The sequence below is a fragment of the Rhamphochromis sp. 'chilingali' genome (genome assembly GCF_963969265.1).
Source record: "Rhamphochromis sp. 'chilingali' genome assembly, chromosome: 2".
NCBI classification, from domain to species: Eukaryota; Metazoa; Chordata; class Actinopteri; order Cichliformes; family Cichlidae; genus Rhamphochromis; species Rhamphochromis sp. 'chilingali'.
This window is the reverse complement of record NC_137930.1, coordinates 12,777,835-12,798,789: the sequence shown is the minus strand read 5'-3', so window position 1 is coordinate 12,798,789 and position 20,955 is coordinate 12,777,835. Positions and strand designations below refer to the sequence as shown.

General features: G+C 41.9%; 1 protein-coding gene across 3 annotated transcripts in view; it reads left to right on the top strand.

Moving 5' to 3' along the window:
* The window catches only part of rph3aa (rabphilin 3A homolog (mouse), a), a 49,280-nt gene that overhangs the window by 12,092 nt on the left and 16,233 nt on the right, over positions 1-20,955 (top strand). For 2 of the 3 annotated variants that reach the window (XM_080876124.1, XM_080876122.1), the window contains exons 2-4: positions 13,425-13,556; positions 13,701-13,830; positions 20,474-20,557. In XM_080876124.1, the coding sequence (XP_080732250.1) occupies positions 13,425-13,556; positions 13,701-13,830; positions 20,474-20,557 (346 nt within the window). The remainder of the gene's footprint in view (positions 1-13,424; positions 13,557-13,700; positions 13,831-20,473; positions 20,558-20,955) is intronic. The other variant, XM_080876123.1, reaches the window with a different exon arrangement.

Here is a 20,955-nt window from a genome sequence, read left to right as displayed (position 1 = left end):
CCCAGGGCCTCCTCCCGGTGGGACATGCCTGGAACACCTCACCCAGGAGGCGCCCAGGGGGCATCCTTGTCAGATGCCCGAACCACCTCAGCTGGCTCCTTTCGATGTGGAGCAGCAGCTGCTCTACTCTGAGCCCCTCCCGGATGGCCGAACTTCTCACCCTATCTCTAAGGGAGAGGCCAGCCGCCCTTCGGAGGAAGCTCATTTCTGCCGCTTGTATCCGCGATCTCGTTCTTTCGGTCACTACCCACAGCTCGTGGCCATAGGTGAGGGTAGGGACGTAGATCGACCGGTAAATTGAGAGCTTCGCTTTTACACTCAGCTCCCTCTTCACCACGACGGACCGGTGCAGCGTCCGCATTACTGGAGCTGCAGCCCCAATCCGTCTGTCGATCTCCGGCTCCCTTCTCCCATCACTCGCGAACAAGACCCCGAGATACTTGAACTCCTCCACTTGGGGCAGGAACTCATCCCCGACCCGGAGTGGGCACTCCACCCTTTTCCGGCTGAGAACCATGGCCTCAGATTTGGAGGTGCTGATCCTCATTCCCGCTGCTTCACACTCGGCTGCGAACCGTTCCAGTGCGAGCTGGAGGCCCTCACCCGATGAAGCCAACAGAACCACATCATCTGCAAAAATCAGAGATGAGATTCTGAGGCCACCAAAGCGAAAGCCCTCCGCCACTTGGCTGCGCCTAGAAATCCTGTCCATAAAAATTATGAACAGAACCGGAGACAAAGGGCAGCCCTGGCGGAGCCCATCACCCACCGGGAACGAGTCCGACTTATTGCCGGCAATGCGAACCAAGCTCTTGCAACGGTTGTATAGGGATCGAATGGCCCGTAGCAATGGGCCAGACACCCCATATTCCCGCAACACCTCCCACAGGACACCCCGAGGGACACGGTCGAATGCCTTCTCCATGTCCACAAAACACATGTAGACTGGTTGGGCAAACTCCCATGCACCCTCAAGTATCCTGGAGAGGATAAAGAGCTGGTCCAGTGTTCCGCGACCAGGACGAAAACCGCATTGTTCCTCCTGTATCCGAGGTTCGACTGACGGACGAACTCTCCTTTCCAGCACCCTGGCATAGACTTTCCCAGGGAGGCTGAGGAGTGTGATCCCCCTGTAGTTGGAACACAGCCTCCGGTCCCCTTTCTTAAAGATGGGGACCACCACCCCGGTCTGCCAGTCCACAGGTACTGCCCCTGATCTCCACGCAACACTGCAGAGGCGTGTCAACCAGGACAGCCCTACAACGTCCAGAGCCTTCAGGAACTCGGGGCGGATCTCATCAACACCAGGGGCTCTGCCACCAAGGAGTTGTTTAACTGCCTCAGTGACCTCGCCCCCGGAAATTGGCGGGTCATTCCCCTCATCCCCAGACTCTGCTTCCTCCTCGGAAGACGTGTCAGTGGGATTAAGGAGGTCCTCGAAGTATTCCTTCCACCGCCTGACAATTTTCTCAGTCGACGTCAGCAGCGCTCCGCCAGCACTATACACAGTGCAGGTAGAGCACCGCTTTCCCCTCCTGAGACGTCTGACGGTTTGCCAGAATCTCTTCGAGGCAGTCCGAAAGTCTTTTTCCATGGCCTCTACGAAATCCTCCCACACCCGAGTTTTTGCTTCAGCCACTGCCCGAGCCACATTCCGCTTGGCCTGTCGATACCTGTTGGCTGCCTCCGGAGTCCCTTTGAAATCTTTGAAACTTATTTAGTCTTAATCTTATTTAACTCCATTACTATCTTAAAGCCTTCTGGTTTTATTTGACAGTACTGACAAATATTTTCAATTGATTCAAGTCATCATAGGTGGTATTGGCAACCCTAACCTTAAACCTCTATTGGAGAAAAGCAAAACAGACTTCTCTTTTTGAGGAAAAAGTTCTTGTTGTGTGTCAGTTAGAATTATATTTTTCTTTTTTCCCTGGTTGCCAGGACTCAGAGACAACAATGCAATAAAAATGAAAAATGCAAAGTGGGATTGCCCAGGGTTGGGGTTGTCACCGATGCTGACTGAGATGTCCAAGAGTTAAATGAAGCATGTTAGGCTACTTGGTGAGTCTACACTGGCTTTGGTTGTGAAGCAGATAAAATGTGTAGAACTAAGCACTGAATGAACACGTGGTGAAATGTGACTTCTAGTCATAAAAACTTTGAGTGGTAAGTAAGACAAGAAAAGTATTATATACAACAATCACTGATTATCTCTTCATCATTGCAGCTGTTAGTGGGTGGAATATATTAGGAAGCATCATTCTGTCCACAAATTTGATGTGTTAGAAGCAGGAAATAAGGATTATTGTAAGTTTTTTTTGCAGATTTGACAATGGCAAAATTAATCGTTAGATAACTGGGTCAGAGCATCACCAAAACTGTAGCTCTTGTTGGGTGTTTCCAATCTGCAGTAGTCAGTATCGATCTAAAGTAGTCCAAGGAAGGAACACTGGTGAACCAGCGACAGGGTCATGGATTGCCAAACCTCACTGATGCAGTGAAGGCTGGTCCATATGGTTCAATCCAACAGATGGACTACTGTAGCTCAAGCTGGATATGGGCTACAGACTAATCATATTGCCCATGCACACCCTTGTCCACTCCTGAAAGTGCCAACAATGAACATGTGAGCACCAGAACTGGACCATGGAGCAATGCCAGACGGTGACCTGATGGTCTGATGCATCACGTTTTCTTTTACATCATCTAGATAGCTGGATGTGCGTGCTTCACTTAACTTGTGTGCAGTGTTCTAACAAGAAACCTTGGATCCTGCCATCCATGTGGATATAAGAATTGTTGCAGACCAAACACTTTCATGTAAATGATATTCCCTGATGACTGTGGCGTCTTTCAGCAGAACAATGCCCCCTGCCACAAAGCAACAATGGTTCAGGAATGGTTTGAGGAGCACAACAACACATTTGAGGTGTTGACTTGGCCTCCAATTTCCTTGGATGGCAATCCAATTGAACATCTGTGGGATGTCAGTCTGCCCCAGGGCAGCTGTGGCTACAACCGTAGCTTGCCTCCACCAGTGTGTGAATGTGAGAGTGAATGAATAGTGGTATTGTAAAGCGCTTTGGGTGCCTTGAAAAGCGCTATATAAATCCAATCCATTATTATGTGAAATCCTAATCATTGGAGTGACTAAAAACATCCCTCTGAAAGATAATGAATGATGCTAAGTAATGGTAAATGGACTGATTCTTATATAGCGCTTTTCTACTCTCACGGAGTACTCAAAGCACTCTATACAACATGCCTCATTCACCCAATCACACCCATTCTCACAAGCACTTTATCTACACTTCGTGCTTTCTAACGACATTCATACTCCGATGGATGCATCGGAGAGCAAGTTAGGGTTAGTATCTTGCCCAAGGATACTTGACATGCAGACTAGAGGAGCCAGGGATTGAACCACTGACCTTCCGATCAGTAGGTGACCTGTTCTACCTCCTGAGCTACAGCCACCCATAAGTCAGGTACAAATGATAACTCCAATTAATGTGCATTTCTAACACAGTAAAGATGGCAGTAAACAGAAGTGTCAGTTTGTACACAACCAAAAGAGCTTGCATCTTCATGTTTTGTGATGGATTACTAATTTGTGATTTAATGTGTAGTTTAAAAACTAATATGAAAGGTACTTTTTGGATAATGAGTAAATACTGAAGCAAAAACTAAGGGAGACCAGTTGACTGCAAGAACAGACTAAGACTACGACCTTTATGGCCCCAGCACAGATACTGTTTGGGTTTCCTTTTTCTTTGCTTCAGTTTGCAATGGTTTTCTTTTGGGCCACTCACTCTGAATGTAAAGTCTGTGGCACGCGTATGTCGGAAACTCACGGGGAAAAAGTGTATGCATGTTTATTATAGTACGTAATGCAGTACTTGTAATGTTAATAAGAAACTGGCGAGAGTTGTGATTGTAGAAGACCTATAAGCATTTTAAGTAACACTTGCAGGCTAATTGAATGAACAAGCACATGAACACATATTTTTGTGCATTTATTAAACCAAAGCAATAGTTGTTTGTATATATTTTTCTTATTTTGTATATCCCTCTTGACTTTATATATTTCTCCTGTTTGTCATTTATTCCTATTGTCTACTATTTATATTTTATTCCAGCACAGTAGATTTAAATTTCTCTGTCACTCTCCGCCATCATTATAGAGTCATTAACCCTGGCTTCACCTCACAAGTTACAGTGGGGCAAAAAAGTATTTAGTCAGCCACCGATTGTGCAAGTTCCCCCACTTAAAATGATGACAGAGGTCAGTAATTTGCACCAGAGGTACACTTCAACTGTGAGAGACAGAATGTGAAAGAAAAATCCATGAATCCACATGGTAGGATTTGTAAAGAATTTATTCGTAAATCAGGGTGGAAAATAAGTATTTGGTCAATAACAAAAATACAACTCAATACTTTGTAACATAACCTTTGTTGGCAATAACAGAGGTCAAACGTTTACTATAGGTCTTTACCAGGTTTGCACACACAGTAGCTGGTATTTTGGCCCATTCCTCCATGCAGATCTTCTCGAGAGCAGTGATGTTTTGTGGCTGTCGCCGAGCAACACGGACTTTCAACTCCCGCCACAGATTTTCTATGGGGTTGAGGTCTGGAGACTGGCTAGGCCACTCCAGGACTTTCAAATGCTTCTTACGGAGCCACTCCTTTGTTGCCCGGGCGGTGTGTTTTGGATCATTGTCATGTTGGAAAACCCAGCTTCGTTTCATCTTCAAAGTTCTCACTGATGGAAGGAGGTTTTGGCTCAAAATCTCACGATACATGGCCCCATTCATTCTGTCCTTAATACGGATCAGTCGTCCTGTCCCCTTGGCAGAAAAACAGCCCCATAGCATGATGTTTCCACCCCCATGCTTCACAGTAGGTATGGTGTTCTTGGGATGCAACTCAGTATTCTTCTTCCTCCAAACACGACGAGTTGAGTTTATACCAAAAGGTTCTACTTTGGTTTCATCTGACCACATGACATTCTCCCAATCCTCTGCTGTCTATTGTAGATTCACTCTTCCCAGTCTGGTGCAGGTCTACAATACTTTTCCTGGTGTCCTTCGAAAGCTCTTTGGTCTTGGCCATGGCGGAGTTTGGAGTCTGACTGTTTGAGGCTGTGGACAGGTGTCTTTTATACAGATGATGAGTTCAAACAGGTGCCATTCATACGAGTGGGGGACAGAAAAGCTTCTTACAGAAGACGTTACAGGTCTGTGAGAGCCAGAGATTTTCCTTGTTTGAGGTGACCAAATACTTATTTTCCACCCTGATTTACGTATAAATTCTTTACAAATCCTACCATGTGAATTCATGGATTTTTTTTTCACATTCTGTCTCTCACAGTTGAAGTGTACCTCTGGTGCAAATTACTGACCTCTGTCATCATTTTAAGTGGGGGAACTTGCACAATCGGTGGCTGACTAAATACTTTTTTGCCCCACTGTATGACCTCTAATCTCAGTGTACACACACACACACACACACACACACACACACACACACACACACACACACACACACACACACACACACACACACACGTACATGTAAGTGCCAGTGATCCCTGGAGCCAATTTCACCTCTCTGTCAACTTACACTATAAAAAAGTTCTAAATCAAGCCAGGCTTAATGTGGTGACATGTGTCCTTGGTGTAGGGCAGGAGTTCAAGATGTGTGGTCTTCTTATGTGGTTTTCTCAGGAAAGCACATCATCTCTCTCATCATAAACATGGAACAGATTGTGGCTTTGTAACCTGATATGCATTTGTAGGGTTTTCTTCCCTAACATTTTGCAATTTTGCTTGTGAACCAGAAGCTTTGTTTCTTGTGGTTCTATAAATACACTCCCTCCTATGTGTCCAGAAGCATCACTTATAGGTGACCAACACACCTCTGCAGGTCCCTTTCAGTTCAAATGAGCAGCAGTTTGCCACTGAGGTCTTTTCGAGTCACTGAGCTCTTGACACATTGATGTGGACTGTAACCTGCCATCTGTCAGGGAAAGGTCATCTTAACTGATTGTATCTTTGATGTCATCTGTTTGGTCATTGCTCAATGTCAGCTCCCTTAGCTCTTTGCTCACTATACTTTAAACCTCACATTGTGTTTGGTTCAAATTGAATCCATTTTGATATTTAGTCATAAGAATAACATGTCATTCTTTTCTTGAATTGGATTTTTTTTTTTGGAAATTATACAAAAATGCACAAAAATGAAAATTTTATAGCATTGCATAAAATTGCATGCAAATTCTTGCATATTGATTGTACTATTTAGATTGATTTTAATATTGAGATGAGTCAAATTAGCTAAATAGTAGTTTTAGGAATATTGAAATTGTCAGTCTACAGATGTCATGTCTGTTCTTATTATATAGATAGATTATATAGATTATAGATTACATACATTATATAGAGTTATATGGGTACTTTCAGGCTGCCATGAGAACTTTATGTGCTCCCACCATATTCCCAAGGCACCTGCTGGTCTTTGATGGATCATGGTGGATTCTTAAAACAGTAAAATATTGTAGCATTACAGCAAAGAAGTGCTATTTACATGGTGTATATATGCATCAGGGGCTACTTGGAGTTCAGCTTCAATTTGGCCAAGAGTAAGTTGGTACATGAACAGGACGAGCCAGTCACCAATCCACAAACCTTCCAATCAGTAAACACTACTACCCATGATATAACAAAAATAACCTTAAATTAAAAAAATTAGAACCCATTTACTCCAAGCTAATTGAGATTAAAATGACAAGGAGCTTCTGTTTCAGTGAGTGTAGAAAACAAAGTGCAGGGCCCACACACACGAAGTATCCCACAACTGCTTTGAATGCACATACTAGTTTGTAATTTATGTAACTAGTTTGCACTCTGTTAATTAAGGTTGAATTAATTTTGACAATTATAAATGACAGCTATGAGGATTGGAAAGATCATACTATGGGTTTTTAAATTTTTCTTGGTTAAGAGTAGAGGACAATGCTTTTCCAGCATTTTGTTGACCCATCCATCACCCCAACCTCCATACTGTTTTCACTTGGTTAAAAAAAAGATTTGAGAAAGTTTTATATTTTCATTCATGGTTGGTTCTATGTGCCCCAAGAGGATGGCAGCAGACAGACACTACTAAGATAAAAATACCAACGAAATATAACTTTAAATAAAAAGAAATCCCATAGTGTTATTTGCAAGGTTGATACATACATACAATATATGACTAAAGAAATATCATTTACATAAAGTTTTACAACTACATTCACATAGTTGAATGCTGGTGGCCCATGGAGACCCACCAGTGCAGCTTAATTATGAGTAGAGCAGCTCCGTTGTAATGGTATCACTGCTACAAAATCAGTAAATGAGACACACCAAAAGGGCATGGGGTGAAAATAGGGATAATGCTGACATGCTGTCATGTGTAAGCGGTTTGGCCTTTTTAGCATGTGACATTGAGAACCAGATAGGAGTGTCATGCCCTGCTGCAGAGCCCAAGTGCACATTGATCTTCTCTAATGCAGTGAGCTCTCCTCTCAATGGTCAATTTATAATGCACGTGCATGTGTGTGTGTGCAGAGTGATGATGCAGAGATGATGAGGAACAACCAATTGGAACTCTAATTCATGATTTATGTGATCTATTATGTGCAGTATAAATTAACAATATTCTCTGCTATAACTATCTGTAGTCTGACTGACTGATGCTAACTATGGAATAGTTGGTGCCTTTGCATGGCAAATATGAAGCCAGTAGCACATTACATTAACATCAACAAGCCTGATCACAATTAATGTGAAGCATAAAAGCAAATTCTGACATTTTAGTCATTTCTTTGTGAAACAGATTTAACTAAGTAGATTTTTCCCTTTTTTTTGTAGTTTTGCTCAAAGGCAAGCTGTTTTCTATATGCTGAACTAAGCTTGCAACCTGCTGACTGTAGTTTTGTGACTAGCAAACGTATATGCAAATTCAATATCCCAAATTTATTTCCTTACAGTTCAAAATATTTTGATAGAGATATATTACTGACTTTACTCATACAGATCATTTGGGGTTTTTTTTACAGCAAAATCTAAGCGCAAATTAATTTTCTGCTATAACGGAATTTTTTTTCATGGCATAAAAATTGTTTATTTGCAGATGGTCCAGGCTGTAACTGCAGTGATTTGACTCATGATGACAGCATGTGTGTGTGCTACCCGCTGAGTGTAGTGACTCATGGGCTGAAAGTGTCTGCCATTTCTGAACATTTCCTTTCTCCCTGACCCCCCCACCTTTGTTTTTCACTCAAACCCTTCAAGGCACATAAGCGCACACACACACACACACACACACACACACACACACACACACACACACACACACACACACACACACACACACACACCAAGTCGCAGATATCAATCTGTCAGGTTGCCACATTGTCTGCAATGACAGCAACCTCTGACATTTACATGCATTGGGGACAGGATATTCTTTTGAAGAGGAAAGGGATGAGAAAGAAGAAAAGCAGTCAGCTGTGAAGTAAGTGAGGCATTACTCAGCAGCCACTGCCCGATTTAATGTCTGATGCTTGGACATTAATGAGGCAGGTAGCAGATATAGTTGGAATTTGGACAATAAAATGTGCTAACTGTGGAGCAAAACTATTTTCCTTCTGTACTTACTTGGAATTGAGATGCAGTCTGCAGGATCAGGAAAATGACTGGTTGGTCCAGAAGCAAGAGGTTGAGGTCATTCTTTTCTCTTAACAATGTTCTTGTCAAAAGATAATGAGTGTGCTACTCTACAGTGAAAATGACTTCAGGCATGCACATTGCAGTCCAGACTTGAACAACACATTACTGCTAACAGTTCACTTACTACAGTCAGCAGTCAGCTTCAATTAATGCCTCATTTTTTCAAGCACAAGTACAGAATTTATGTGCCTGTGGACCAGCAGACAGTCAGGTTTTAATGGCCAGAAGCACTAATATAGCAGTAGGTGTGGTCGAGCTCACATAAATCATGGGTAACCAAATTAACTCCTCTCAGACCTTTTTAAAGGCGTACCTTTTCAACCGTGGCACACTGAAAGTTGAATGGACAGCGAAAACCCTGCAGTCATGTCTTTACAAGCAGAATAATGTGAGCTGCTTTCAATGGAAATATCACTCAGTCACATATATTACTCTGAATTTCTTCATATGAATTGATGTCAGCTTGTTCTATTCATTCTTGCCATTTAGTTATTCTGTGAATCACTTTTAAAGTGCACTTTCAGCAGGAAAAACATGAATAAAATATAAGATGTAATATGCATGTTGAAAAACAAGCAGTTTTTCATTAAAACAATAAATTCTCCTTAAGATGATATTAATCAAAATCAGTAAAATCTCAAGTGAATTAGAGAAGATGTTAACAGGCGGTGTAGTTGTATATTGTTGCTTTAAGCTGCATGAATTTATTAAATATTTGCATCATCATAGTTTTCCACATGATCCATGTGTACATCCCCAAATACAGAGTTGTGAATGTTTATGAATGTGGCACAACCGTATTAACTTAATGGTAACACTGTTTGAGTTGGCTGTTGAGTCTTGAGCTCCTTTGCATCTGTTGGACATAGTGTAGTGTTTTACATATTTGCTTGGCAAGTGAATGGCCACTTGATTAATTTCAACCAGAGACACAACCGAGGTTGGATCAGGAAAGGCGTTTGGTGTAAAATTCAGACAGGATTTAACTTCTTTCAGTAACAAATGACTGCCATATATTGGATAATGTTTTTTACCTGATAAAAAACTAATTTGCTGAATGCAGTGTTGCTACCTTAATTTTAGTAAAGTAAAAGAGCAAACATACAACAATGAAGAGACATTCAAGACAAGAGGGCACATATTCACATCCGTGGTTAATAGAGAAGTCTAACAAAAAGAGAAGAAAAAAAGGTCATATTGCTGAGGTTTGCCTCACTCTATAATATGCATACAAGAACAATCTGCAGGATGCAAGTAGATTATAATTGATCTTATAATTATCCCAGGTTTAGCAAAGCAGCCATTTGAGTTCCATGTAGCCCAAAGGGATGTGTTTGACAATTATACATGCAGCATCTATAACCTTGATCAAACCTTGCAAAAGTTAAATATCTTTATAAATTGGTGAAAAGCTTTCTTTACAGCTTGGACAGAGCAGAATTATAAGTAAGGAAGTGTTGTGGTGATTGAATGAATAATGAATCCTTGTTAAATCCACTGAAACTACAAACATTCATTTTGTTGGAAAGAAAATGCCCACAGGCAATTAGAATAATACATTAAGTGACGTAAACATGATCATTATGGAGGGACCTGCTGACCACATGTTGAGGTTTTTCTTTTCTTTTTTCCACGGTTGTTTATCAGATCCAATTAGATGTTAACTCAGGTGAGAACCAGCCAGGGCTGGACTGGGACAAAAAATCGGCCCGGGCATTTTGACAAGAGACCAGGTATTAAAGCCATAGGGCCTTTGAATGAAAGCAAACGCTGTTGTGACAGTGATACACTGTCTTGTTGGTATATGTATGATTTCTATACATTTTATGTCAGATAAAAACTTTGGTTGTAAGATTCAGATAATTATTTATTAAAAGCGAGACATTTTAAATAAGAACAAGAAAGAAAAGTATTTCTTTGTGCCCCCCTTTCCCTGTTAATGCCCTACCTGACCCCCTGGCAAAACTTTGCTAGACCCGCCCCTGCATAGTTACCAGCTGTCAGCTACAAAGGATCCTGGTGTTATTTGTCTCTCAGAAACAGTTCATAACTTCCCTTCAACTCATTCATGTCACCTAAAGATAAAGCTGTTTCTCCATCACCTGTTCAGCTCTGATGATTCAGTAAGGACATCTCCTGGTTTCATCTTCATGTTTCCCTCTCACCACATATCCAAACTGATATCATGACCAGCAGCTTTTACCAGCAAACATCAGCAGATACTAGAAAATAATATTAAATAAATTCTAACAGCAGCTGATCAAGCTTAAACGTGCTGCTGTTGTTTAGCGCAACATCCGCTGGTTTCCTCTTTCTGGTGCAAAGTGGGCGATAAATAAATGAGAGAGAAAAGCTGATCAGCTGATCACTGATCATGACTGAAGTAGCAACAGGAGAGGGAGGGGGAGAGAATGAGAGAAGGAGAAGCAGCTGTGCAGCGTAAAGACAGAATAACTCCAGCTTTGTGTCTTTTTCCATTCTGGCTGAAGTACAGGACATACTGCGTTTCCTTTCAGCTCAATACAAAACTCGTAATATTTTCTCTGGATACGGGACGATTCCGTTTTTTTATGGGACGGTTGGCAACTCTACTAACTAACCTTATGAATAAAATAAAGTTCACTATTGGTAACATCATAGCACCCACCCAGCTGTATAGAAACTGTCATGCTAGCTCACGCAGTACGAGTTATTGTAACTGACAGTAAAAAGTCAGCACAACGAAAATAAACTACCCCTAAAGTTGGTTTATATCTGACCCAGACAGACTGCAGGTCATATAACTTCTTACCTGAAGTTCAGTTCACCTGACACTCGGACCTGCGGCCGCCTCGGGTCTCTCCTCCTCCTGCCTCCCCTTTCCCTTATCCACCTGCTGGCCTCTGTGGAAGCTCCGCCATAGCCACCACCAAACAACGGAGTTATTTTTACACATCGGCCAGCATCTGGTCAATCCACCACCTCTCATTGTTTATACCGTTACAAAAAACCCAGAAAAAACATCAGCCCATAAAAACGAAAAATCACCATCGGTCCACCGATGGAGCCAGCCATGTCCCATTATGCCCCATGGTCTTGTAATTGTGGAGGGCCAACTGTGCAGCCTGGTTTCAAGAACTGCTGCTGCCTCGATCTTGTGAAGATATTATTACTGACACTGTTGCTGTCAGAAATCTAAGAGACATGCATTTTTCAGAGCAAGCGTGGGTTGCGCCAGAAAATCCCACCGTCACTGAAATTACCACCATAGACACTTTCCCAGGAAAATCCAACACTTTAGTTCACAGACTGATGAGTTTGATTTTCATTGGCCAAATTATTTTTGCTGCTCTCCGAGTGAATATGCCAGAGGTTTTCCAACCATCCAGCAGCATTTGCACTAGTGGCATCTTTTTTTGCCAGTAAAATTTCTTAGACAGTCATCTTGTGAGTGACAAACTAAATTATTGGTCTGTCTTTGTCTCAGTACAGCTGTTTAAAAATCCAGATATTTACTTTCTGTAATGAAATTTTAAGATTGTTCTTATCAGCCATATGCCAAAGACACATGTTTAGAAACCCGCAAGATTCTTGTTTGCAGCTAGTCTTAATTTGACGACACTGATATGAAGCTTCCACATTGGCACTGAGTGGACTTATGTACTCTGTGACCAAATTGGTGGAAGATGATATTCTATAATATCTCCTGATCCTGGTACAGAGCTGATTATAGTGTGCAGGAAGAAATACGTTTGATCTTTTGTTCTTTTTTTTTGCTCTCAGTCTAGGGTGCAGAGAACTGAGGGACCCTTGTAGCACAAGTAACGACAAAAATTACTGTAGTACTGTAGAAATGTGATGTAACGTTACTTTGTAACACATTACTGTAATGACAGTAATGGGTATAATGTGTTATTTTGTAATGTGTTATTGTTAAGACTGGTGCTGTGTCACATAATCTTATTTGGTCATCCCCCCTTTTTTGTTTTTGGTCTTCACTGAGCAACAACATTAACAAGAAATCCTGGAAATGCCCCTGTATGTCTGCTGAGTTTATTTACCCGCAGGGGGGGAAATGATCTTTTTTGGCAGCTCATGGCCCAGTTGAAAAAATAAACAAGGAATAAAACAAAAAAAATATTCAATCCTATCTTGTAGGATTAAATGTGATGATAAAACAGTCCCAAAATGTTCTAACTGATTAATTAATTAACTACATTTATTAAGCATATTCTGTTGGCCTTTTCTCCGTAGCTTTAGTTTAAAAAATGGCCAGGTCATGTGAAGCAAGCTTAGAGTATGACCTGCAAGAAAAGTGACTGATCCCCACTGGCTTGTCACTGAATCTGTGAACCATTTAAACTTTAATGGATTTCAGATCACAGATCACTCTTAATTAAAAGGCTTATTTTATGTGGGTTTTGGTCACAAGATGCAAAATAAAAATTGGACATCATTTGTGTTATTGTGTATGAAAACAACTGCAGCTGCTCAGTATTATTTCAAGTCCAACATGTTTCCAGCTGTGCTTTGATGTTAGTGTCTAGCACTCCTTACTTAGGCACTTTTTGGATGTTTTGGCCATTTGTCTGAGTCTTATTTTCACTTTGCTTGTCACTTGTACTCTGTGTCTGTTCTGTGTGTTTGTGTGTGTGCGCTTTGGGTTCAGCAGAATTAGGTGGACAATGAACATGCCTGGCGGCACCCCAGGGGAGGAGCTCACAGATGAGGAGAAGGAGATCATCAACAGTGTGCTAGCTCGGGCAGCTATGATGGAGGCCATCGAGCAAGAGAGGATTGAGTGAGATGGAAAACCGTTGTCTCTGTTGCACTGAATCACATCACCAACCATGCACAGATGCTCACTGAGATGAACAACTTTTTGGTGACAAACCTGTGCCAAGTTTGTGTCCCTGTGCTGATAATAATTTGCATGTGCTCTCAGGCGTCTTTCCAGTCGTCTGGATAATATCAAGAAGACAGCGTGTGGTGATGGAGAGATGCACTGTCTGCTGTGTGGTGCGTCGTTTGGACCACAGGGGGTCACAGCTGTCCTCTGTGTGCAGTGCAAAAAAGTAGGTGGATTTTGTTACTTTCTTTTGTTCATAGGGGTTGAAGGGACTGTGCCTGGACTGGAATTTTCTTTACCACTGCTTGGAAAGTAACATTTACTCAAATACTATACTTAAGCACAACTTTCAGGTTCATTACCTTTTCTTTAACATTCTGCTCTACTTCATCCTTCTACCTAATGGTATTCCAGAGATTTATGTGACATTTTTAGTAACCAGTGCAATTTCTTGATTCATTTAAGTTGTTGAAGAGTTCAGGTGGTGATTACTGTAAGTCACTATGACCCATAAAGCCACAAAAGGGCGACACCAGTTTGAAACAAATGTAAAGAAAACAATTAGGGTTTAATATTAAGTTCTGGTCAATTGTATAATTGAACATGTATACTAAAATACAATCTGATGTTAAACATTAATTAAATGAGTGATAACCAACCATTTGGACATCTGCCACGTCACAAAAAGATGAAAAACGAAAATAAAGCTTATTCAGGACCCCCTAAACAGAATTCTTGTTTCCTGTGTTCTATACTAATTTTCTTATGATATATATTGTATGATATATATATGGGAAACCATTGGTGCTTTTTTGTGATTAATGATATACAGTACAAGATATCCCATGGCCTTTAGGTGTTGTTCCTATTTGCGTGCAGTAGCGCAACCACCTTGCACTTATGTAGTGTATGTCATGTTTCTTGTGTAACAACGGGAGACCAGTTTCTACTTTATATTTGAGTATAATGAAGTTGACTTAGAGATGATGAAAAAGTCATTCCCAAAAACACACATTAGGCACCACAGCTAAGTTACAGCTAACTGGCTAAAAGCCACAATTCAAGCTATTGTAGGTAGCAGTGTTACACATATTTGCTTTATGGTTTAAAATGATTTAACTGACAGTTAAACAACACTGTTTAACATTGGCAATAAGTTAGTATCATGGATCATATTTAGAGTTGAAATTATTTGGCAAGCTAAATCACTTTATTATCTGCTACATACTTGTAGTGTCAGATACATTTCTGTTTTCTTGCAACTTTCAGGTTGGTTGCCCCTCCTATGTGCATTTCAAACCTCATATTTAGTGCAATGCATTGTCGGTAATTTCCTTTGGCAAAGTCGAGGGGCATGTTGGTTTGCTGGCTTTTCTGTCACTTTACTTTGTCATATAAGAAATAAACAGACAGAGGTGTACATGCTACTTGTACATCTGAGTCTGCACTCATATGTCATGTTTGCTTACATTTATAAACAATAGGAAACCAGTTACATTTTTACTTAAAACAGTATTGCAAACTAAACGTTGGACCACCTTTATGGGCTAAAGAGGCAAAACAAATTGAAGGATAAAGAATAAACAGGCATGTGGTGCCCCCATATAGAAATGTTGGCAGAAGTACAAAAGTGCAGAGAAATTTGTCAAAGTGCACCACTGGAATGATGAAGTCATTACACTAGGACAGGTCCTCAATGCACTTGTGCACATTTTTAAGTGAGGTCATGCTAGAAATCACACCGAAAAACATAAAAGCTGACACCCTGGTGGGGTCAGTGACTTCTTTGTACTAGTTTACTGTCGCTGCAGCTGCACTAAGCTTCTAATACTGCATCTCTGACCTAAGCTTGGTTGTTACTGAAATGACTCACTATTGATCTGCTCATTCAACTCTTTCTTTACCAAAATATATGAACAAATTTTACTTATGTCTGTAAAAGTGTGTCAGTAGAATTTAGCTGAGGGTGCAGAGCGACCTTTTTGGACAGCCCGGTCCCCCAAGCCCCACCCATATTGCCAACACTGCAGGGAGCCCTCATGCACTTGATGATTTGACAGTGGGACAGTCCTGAATCCTCCAGGGTTTTAACGGAAACATGACTCAATGTCTGTAAATTTGTGACAGTGGACATTGGGCCTAAGAGTTCAAAAGAGGACCCAAATGCAGCACAAAATTAATTTAACAAACTCACAAAGGATGTGAGCAAAATGTGCTGCAAAATACTGACAGGATACAAAGTCCTTAAACTGAAAAAGGCAGAGATGGAAACCTGGGAGTGCAAGTATAGAGGGAAACTCATGTCTTCACACTCAAGGCTGAGTGGAAAATGAGATATAGGTGGAAACAATTACGGACTCACAGGAGGGGATTGGACAAAGACAGAAAGGAAAAGACAGAAAGGAAAACAACAAAATACACATAAGGAAAAGCATTTACCAAAGTACAGGGTGGGCCATTTATATGGATAAAATGGGAATGGTTGGTGATATTAAAGTCCTGTTTGCGGCACATTAGTATATGTGAGGGGGCAAACTCCTCAAGATGGGTGGTGACCATGGTGGCCATTTAGAAGTCGGCCATCTTGGATACAACTTTTGTTTTTTCAATAGGAAGAGGGCCATGTGACACATCAAACATATTGGTAATGTCACAAGAAAAACAATGGTGTGCTTTGTTTAAAAGTAACTTTATTCTTTCATGAGTTATTTAAAAGTTTCTCTGTGTTCACAGCCATTGACATGTCGAAGAGGTTAACACGTGAGGAGCGGATCGAAATTGTGTTGATATCTGGTGAACGCAGTAACCGGGTCATTGCAGCAGATTTCAATGCAAGACACCGTACGAGACCACCCATCTCCCATGCTACAGTTAGCAAACTGCTTGCTAAGTTTTGTGAAACTGGTTCAGTGTTGGATTTGCCAAAATGTGGACGCAAGAAAACTGTCACTAATGAAGAAACATCAGTGGCTGTCCTAGCTTGTGGGGCGACCGTGGCCCAGGGGGTTGGGAATCGCATCTGTAACCGGAAGGTTGCCGGTTTGATCCCTGGGCTCTCTCTCCTGGTCATTGTGTCCTTGGGCAAGACACTTTACCCTACTTGCCTACTGGTGTTGGCCAGAGGGGCCGATGGCGCGATATGGCAGCCTCGCTTCTGTCAGTCTGCCCCAGGGCAGCTGTGGCTACAACTGTAGCTTGCCTCCACCAGTGTATGAATGTGAGAGTGAATGAATAGTGGTATTGTAAAGCGCTTTGGGTGCCTTGAAAAGCGCTATATAAATCCAATCCATTATTATTTTTATTAGCTTCATTCAGCAAGAGCCCACAGCGTAGCACTCGCTGCACGTCACTGGAGAGTGGCATTAGTCGAACATCCCTTCGGCGGATATTAGCTACTCACAAATGGCACCCTTACAAACTCCAGCTACTGCAGCATCTCAACGAGGATGACCCAGATCGGCGCACAGAATTTGCAGAATGGGCAAAACAAAAATTGGAACAGGACCCTCAGTTCACGCAGAAGATTTTGTTCAGTGATGAGGCAAACTTTTATGTGAATGGTTAAGTTAACAAACAAAACCACCGCTATTGGTCTGACACTAACCCACATTGGATGGATCCCTCCAAGACTGTTGGAACAACAAAAGTGATGGTTTGGTGTGGTATATGGGGTACAATGATAGTGGGTCCATTCTTCGTCAATGGAAACCTCAAGGCCACTGGATATTTGAAATTGCTACATGATTATGTGTTTCCCTCTTTATGCACTGAAGCTGGCACGTTCCCTGAGTTTTTCCAGCAAGATGGTGCACCACCACATTATGGGTGCCAGGTCCAAGCATTCCTAGATGAACAGTTTCCTGGAAAGTGGATTGGTCATCGTGGGCTGGTTGAATGGCCCCCAAGGTCTCCCGATCTGACCCCCTCAGACTTTTATCTTTGGTGTCACCTGAAGGCAATTGTCTATGGTGTGAAGATACAAGATGTGCAGCACCTGAAACTATGGATACTGGATGCCTGTGCTGGCATTTCTCCTGCGGTGTTGCTATCAGTGTGTGAAGAGTGGGAGAAGAGGGTTGCATTGACAATCCAACACAATGGGCAGCACATTGAACTCATTTTATAAGTGGTCAGAAACTTGTAAATAACTCATGAAAGAATAAAGTTACGTTGAAACCAAGCACACCATTGTTTTTCTTGTGACATTACCAATAAGTTTGATGTGTCACATGGCCCTCTTCATATTGAAAAAACAAAAGTTGTATCCAAGATGGCCGACTTCTAAATGGCCACCATGGTCACCACCCATCTTGAGGAGTTTGCCCCCTCACATATACTAATGTGCCACAAACAGGACTTTAATATCACCAACCATTCCCATGTTATTACGCTGTATCCATATAAATGACCCATCCTGTAAAACAGCTGTGCCTAGAGCAGAAATGTAAAAGCACAATTAATCAAATAAACATTAAGTAAAAATCAAAAATCCCAGCACTGTGACACGACTCAGTTGGAAAGCTTACAAACTGATGCATCAGTTCACATGATCCAATAATGTCAAATAGAATCAGATATCACAGGGGATATTATTTTAATACTTTCTGTACATTTTTCCTATGTTCTCTTACAGCTGACACATTGGCTGTTTACGGTGTTTTCTATATTGTTCAACAGCTCTTAAAACTGCTGGGCCATGTGCAAACAAATCTGGACATACGTGGGCGTTAAGGCGTCTGGGAAGGGATCTCAAAACTGGATTGTCCACTTGTCCACAGGACAAGACTCAGCAGTCCATCTGCATCTTAAGGATAAAGGACACTCTTTCGAGGATGCCAATGTTCACATTTTGGACAGAGAGGACAGATGATTTGAAAGAGGAGTGAAAGAAGCCATCTATGTCCACTGTGAGCGACCATCTTTGAACAGAGGCGGGGGTTTACGACACCAACTCTCTGCCATCTATAATCCAGTTTTGAGATCCCTTCCCAGACGCCTTAACGCCCACTCACATCCTGGGCCATCTGACCTCAGGAATTCGCATGATAAGGTGGGGCCAGGTTTCACAATGAACACACCCGAAACTCTGGCTGATTGGGACCCACGCCCACTTTCCCACCTTGGCTCAGGCGATTAGAGGATCATCAGGGGGTCCTTTTGTCCCTCTGTGGGGGGTTACTCCCACTAGGTTTATATCTGGGACTCTCCACCATTTGACCTTAGAACTGAAGAAGCTTCTCGGATGAGAGGTGAAACGTCTTCAAGCAACTTAAAGAAGTCCAGACGCTTTTCTTTGCAAGCTCCTTTGACTACGATGACCTGGATGACTGAGAACCTTCACAGACATACAGTGAAACCAATATAACATCTCCACATTCACAAATATACATTTCTGACATTCAAAAACAAAACAAAAACAAATCAGCGACCAATATAGCCACCTTTCTTTGCAAGGACACTCAAAAGCCTGCCATCCATGGATTCTGTCAGTGTTTTGATCTGTTCACCATCAACATTGCGTGCAGCAGCAACCACAGCCTCCCAGACACTGTTCAGAGAGGTGTACTGTTTTCCCTCCTTGTAAATCTCACATTTGATGATGGACCACAGGTTCTCAATGGGGTTCAGATCAGGTGAACAAGGTGGCCATGTCATTAGTTTTTCTTCTTTTATACCCTTTCTTGCCAGCCACGCTGTGGAGTACTTGGACGCGTGTGATGGAGCATTGTCCTGCATGAAAATCATGTTTTTCTTGAAGGATGCAGACTTCTTCCTGTACCACTGCTTGAAGAAGGTGTCTTCCAGAAACTGGCAGTAGGACTGGGAGTTGAGCTTGACTCCATCCTCAACCCGAAAAGGCCCCACAAGCTCATCTTTGATGATACCAGCCCAAACCAGTACTCCACCTCTACCTTGCTGGCGTCTGAGTCGGACTGGAGCTCTCTGCCCTTTACCAATCCAGCCACGGGCCCATCCATCTGGCCCATCAAGACTCACTCTCATTTCATCAGTCCATAAAACCTTAGAAAAACCAGTCTTGAGATATTTCTTGGCCCAGTCTTGACGTTTCAGCTTGTGTGTCTTGTTCAGTGGTGGTCGTCTTTCAGCCTTTCTTACCTTGGCCATGTCTCTGAGTATTGCACACCTTGTGCTTTTGGGCTCTCCAGTGATGTTGCAGCTCTGAAATATGGCCAAACTGGTGGCAAGTGGCATCTTGGCAGCTGCACGCTTGACTTTTCTCAGTTCATGGGCAGTTATTTTGCGCCTTGGTTTTTCCACACGCTTCTTGCGACCCTGTTGACTATTTTGAATGAAATGCTTGATTATTCGATGATCACGCTTCAGAAGCTTTGCAATTTTGAGACTGCTGCATTCCTCTGCAAGATATCTCACTATTTTTGACTTGTCTGAGCCTGTCAAGTCCTTCTTTTGACCCATTTTGCCAAAGGAAAGGAAGTTGCCTAATAATTATGCACACCTGATATAGGGTGTTGATGTCATTAGACCACACCCCTTCTCATTACAGAGATGCACATCACCTAATATGCTTAATTGGTAGTAGGCTTTCGAGCCTATACAGCTTGGAGTAAGACAACATGCATGAAGAGGATGATGTGGACAAAATACTCATTTGCCTAATAATTCTGCACTCCCTGTATATTAGCTGTATAATACCAGTAGGCCAGCTCTAATAGTAATTTGGTATGGCTTCGCGGGCCAAATGTAATTAGGCTGCGGGCCAAATTTGGCCCACGGGCCAGAGTTTGACACCTATGTTTTATGCGCACCTGCTGTTGAAGACTAAATCTGTGTGACACTGCAACTCTGTGCACGAGTATGTCTTAATGTCTATTTTTCCTTTCCCGCAGCATATGTGTACCAAGTGTGGAATTTCAAGCAACAGCAGGACATGCCCTGTGTGGCTGTGCCAGATCTGCAATGAACAGATAGAGGTGAAGGAAAAGGAATGATGAAGAACAGATTCCATGTTGTGCCACATTAGTCTGCCATTAGTCTTTTGTCACGATAATACTGTTACACAATTCTGTTTTTATGATGATGTTGTGCTTGCTGAGGTCGCTGCCCTGGGGAGCCCAAACTCTTTAAACAAATGCTCATTCCTATCATTCATACAGAATAAGTACTCAGTAATACTGCAGATACAAAGAGGTCATGTTTTTGCATCAAATAAAAGAATTCAAATTAAATAAATAAATTGGAGTTAAAATTTTGGCCACTAGAAACTGACTTCAGCTATGCTTAAAAACACAGTATGTCTATACAATATCTGCCAAAGCACTGTCCCTGTAACACATGTTACACATGTTTGAATTGTGTGAGCCATTTCCAT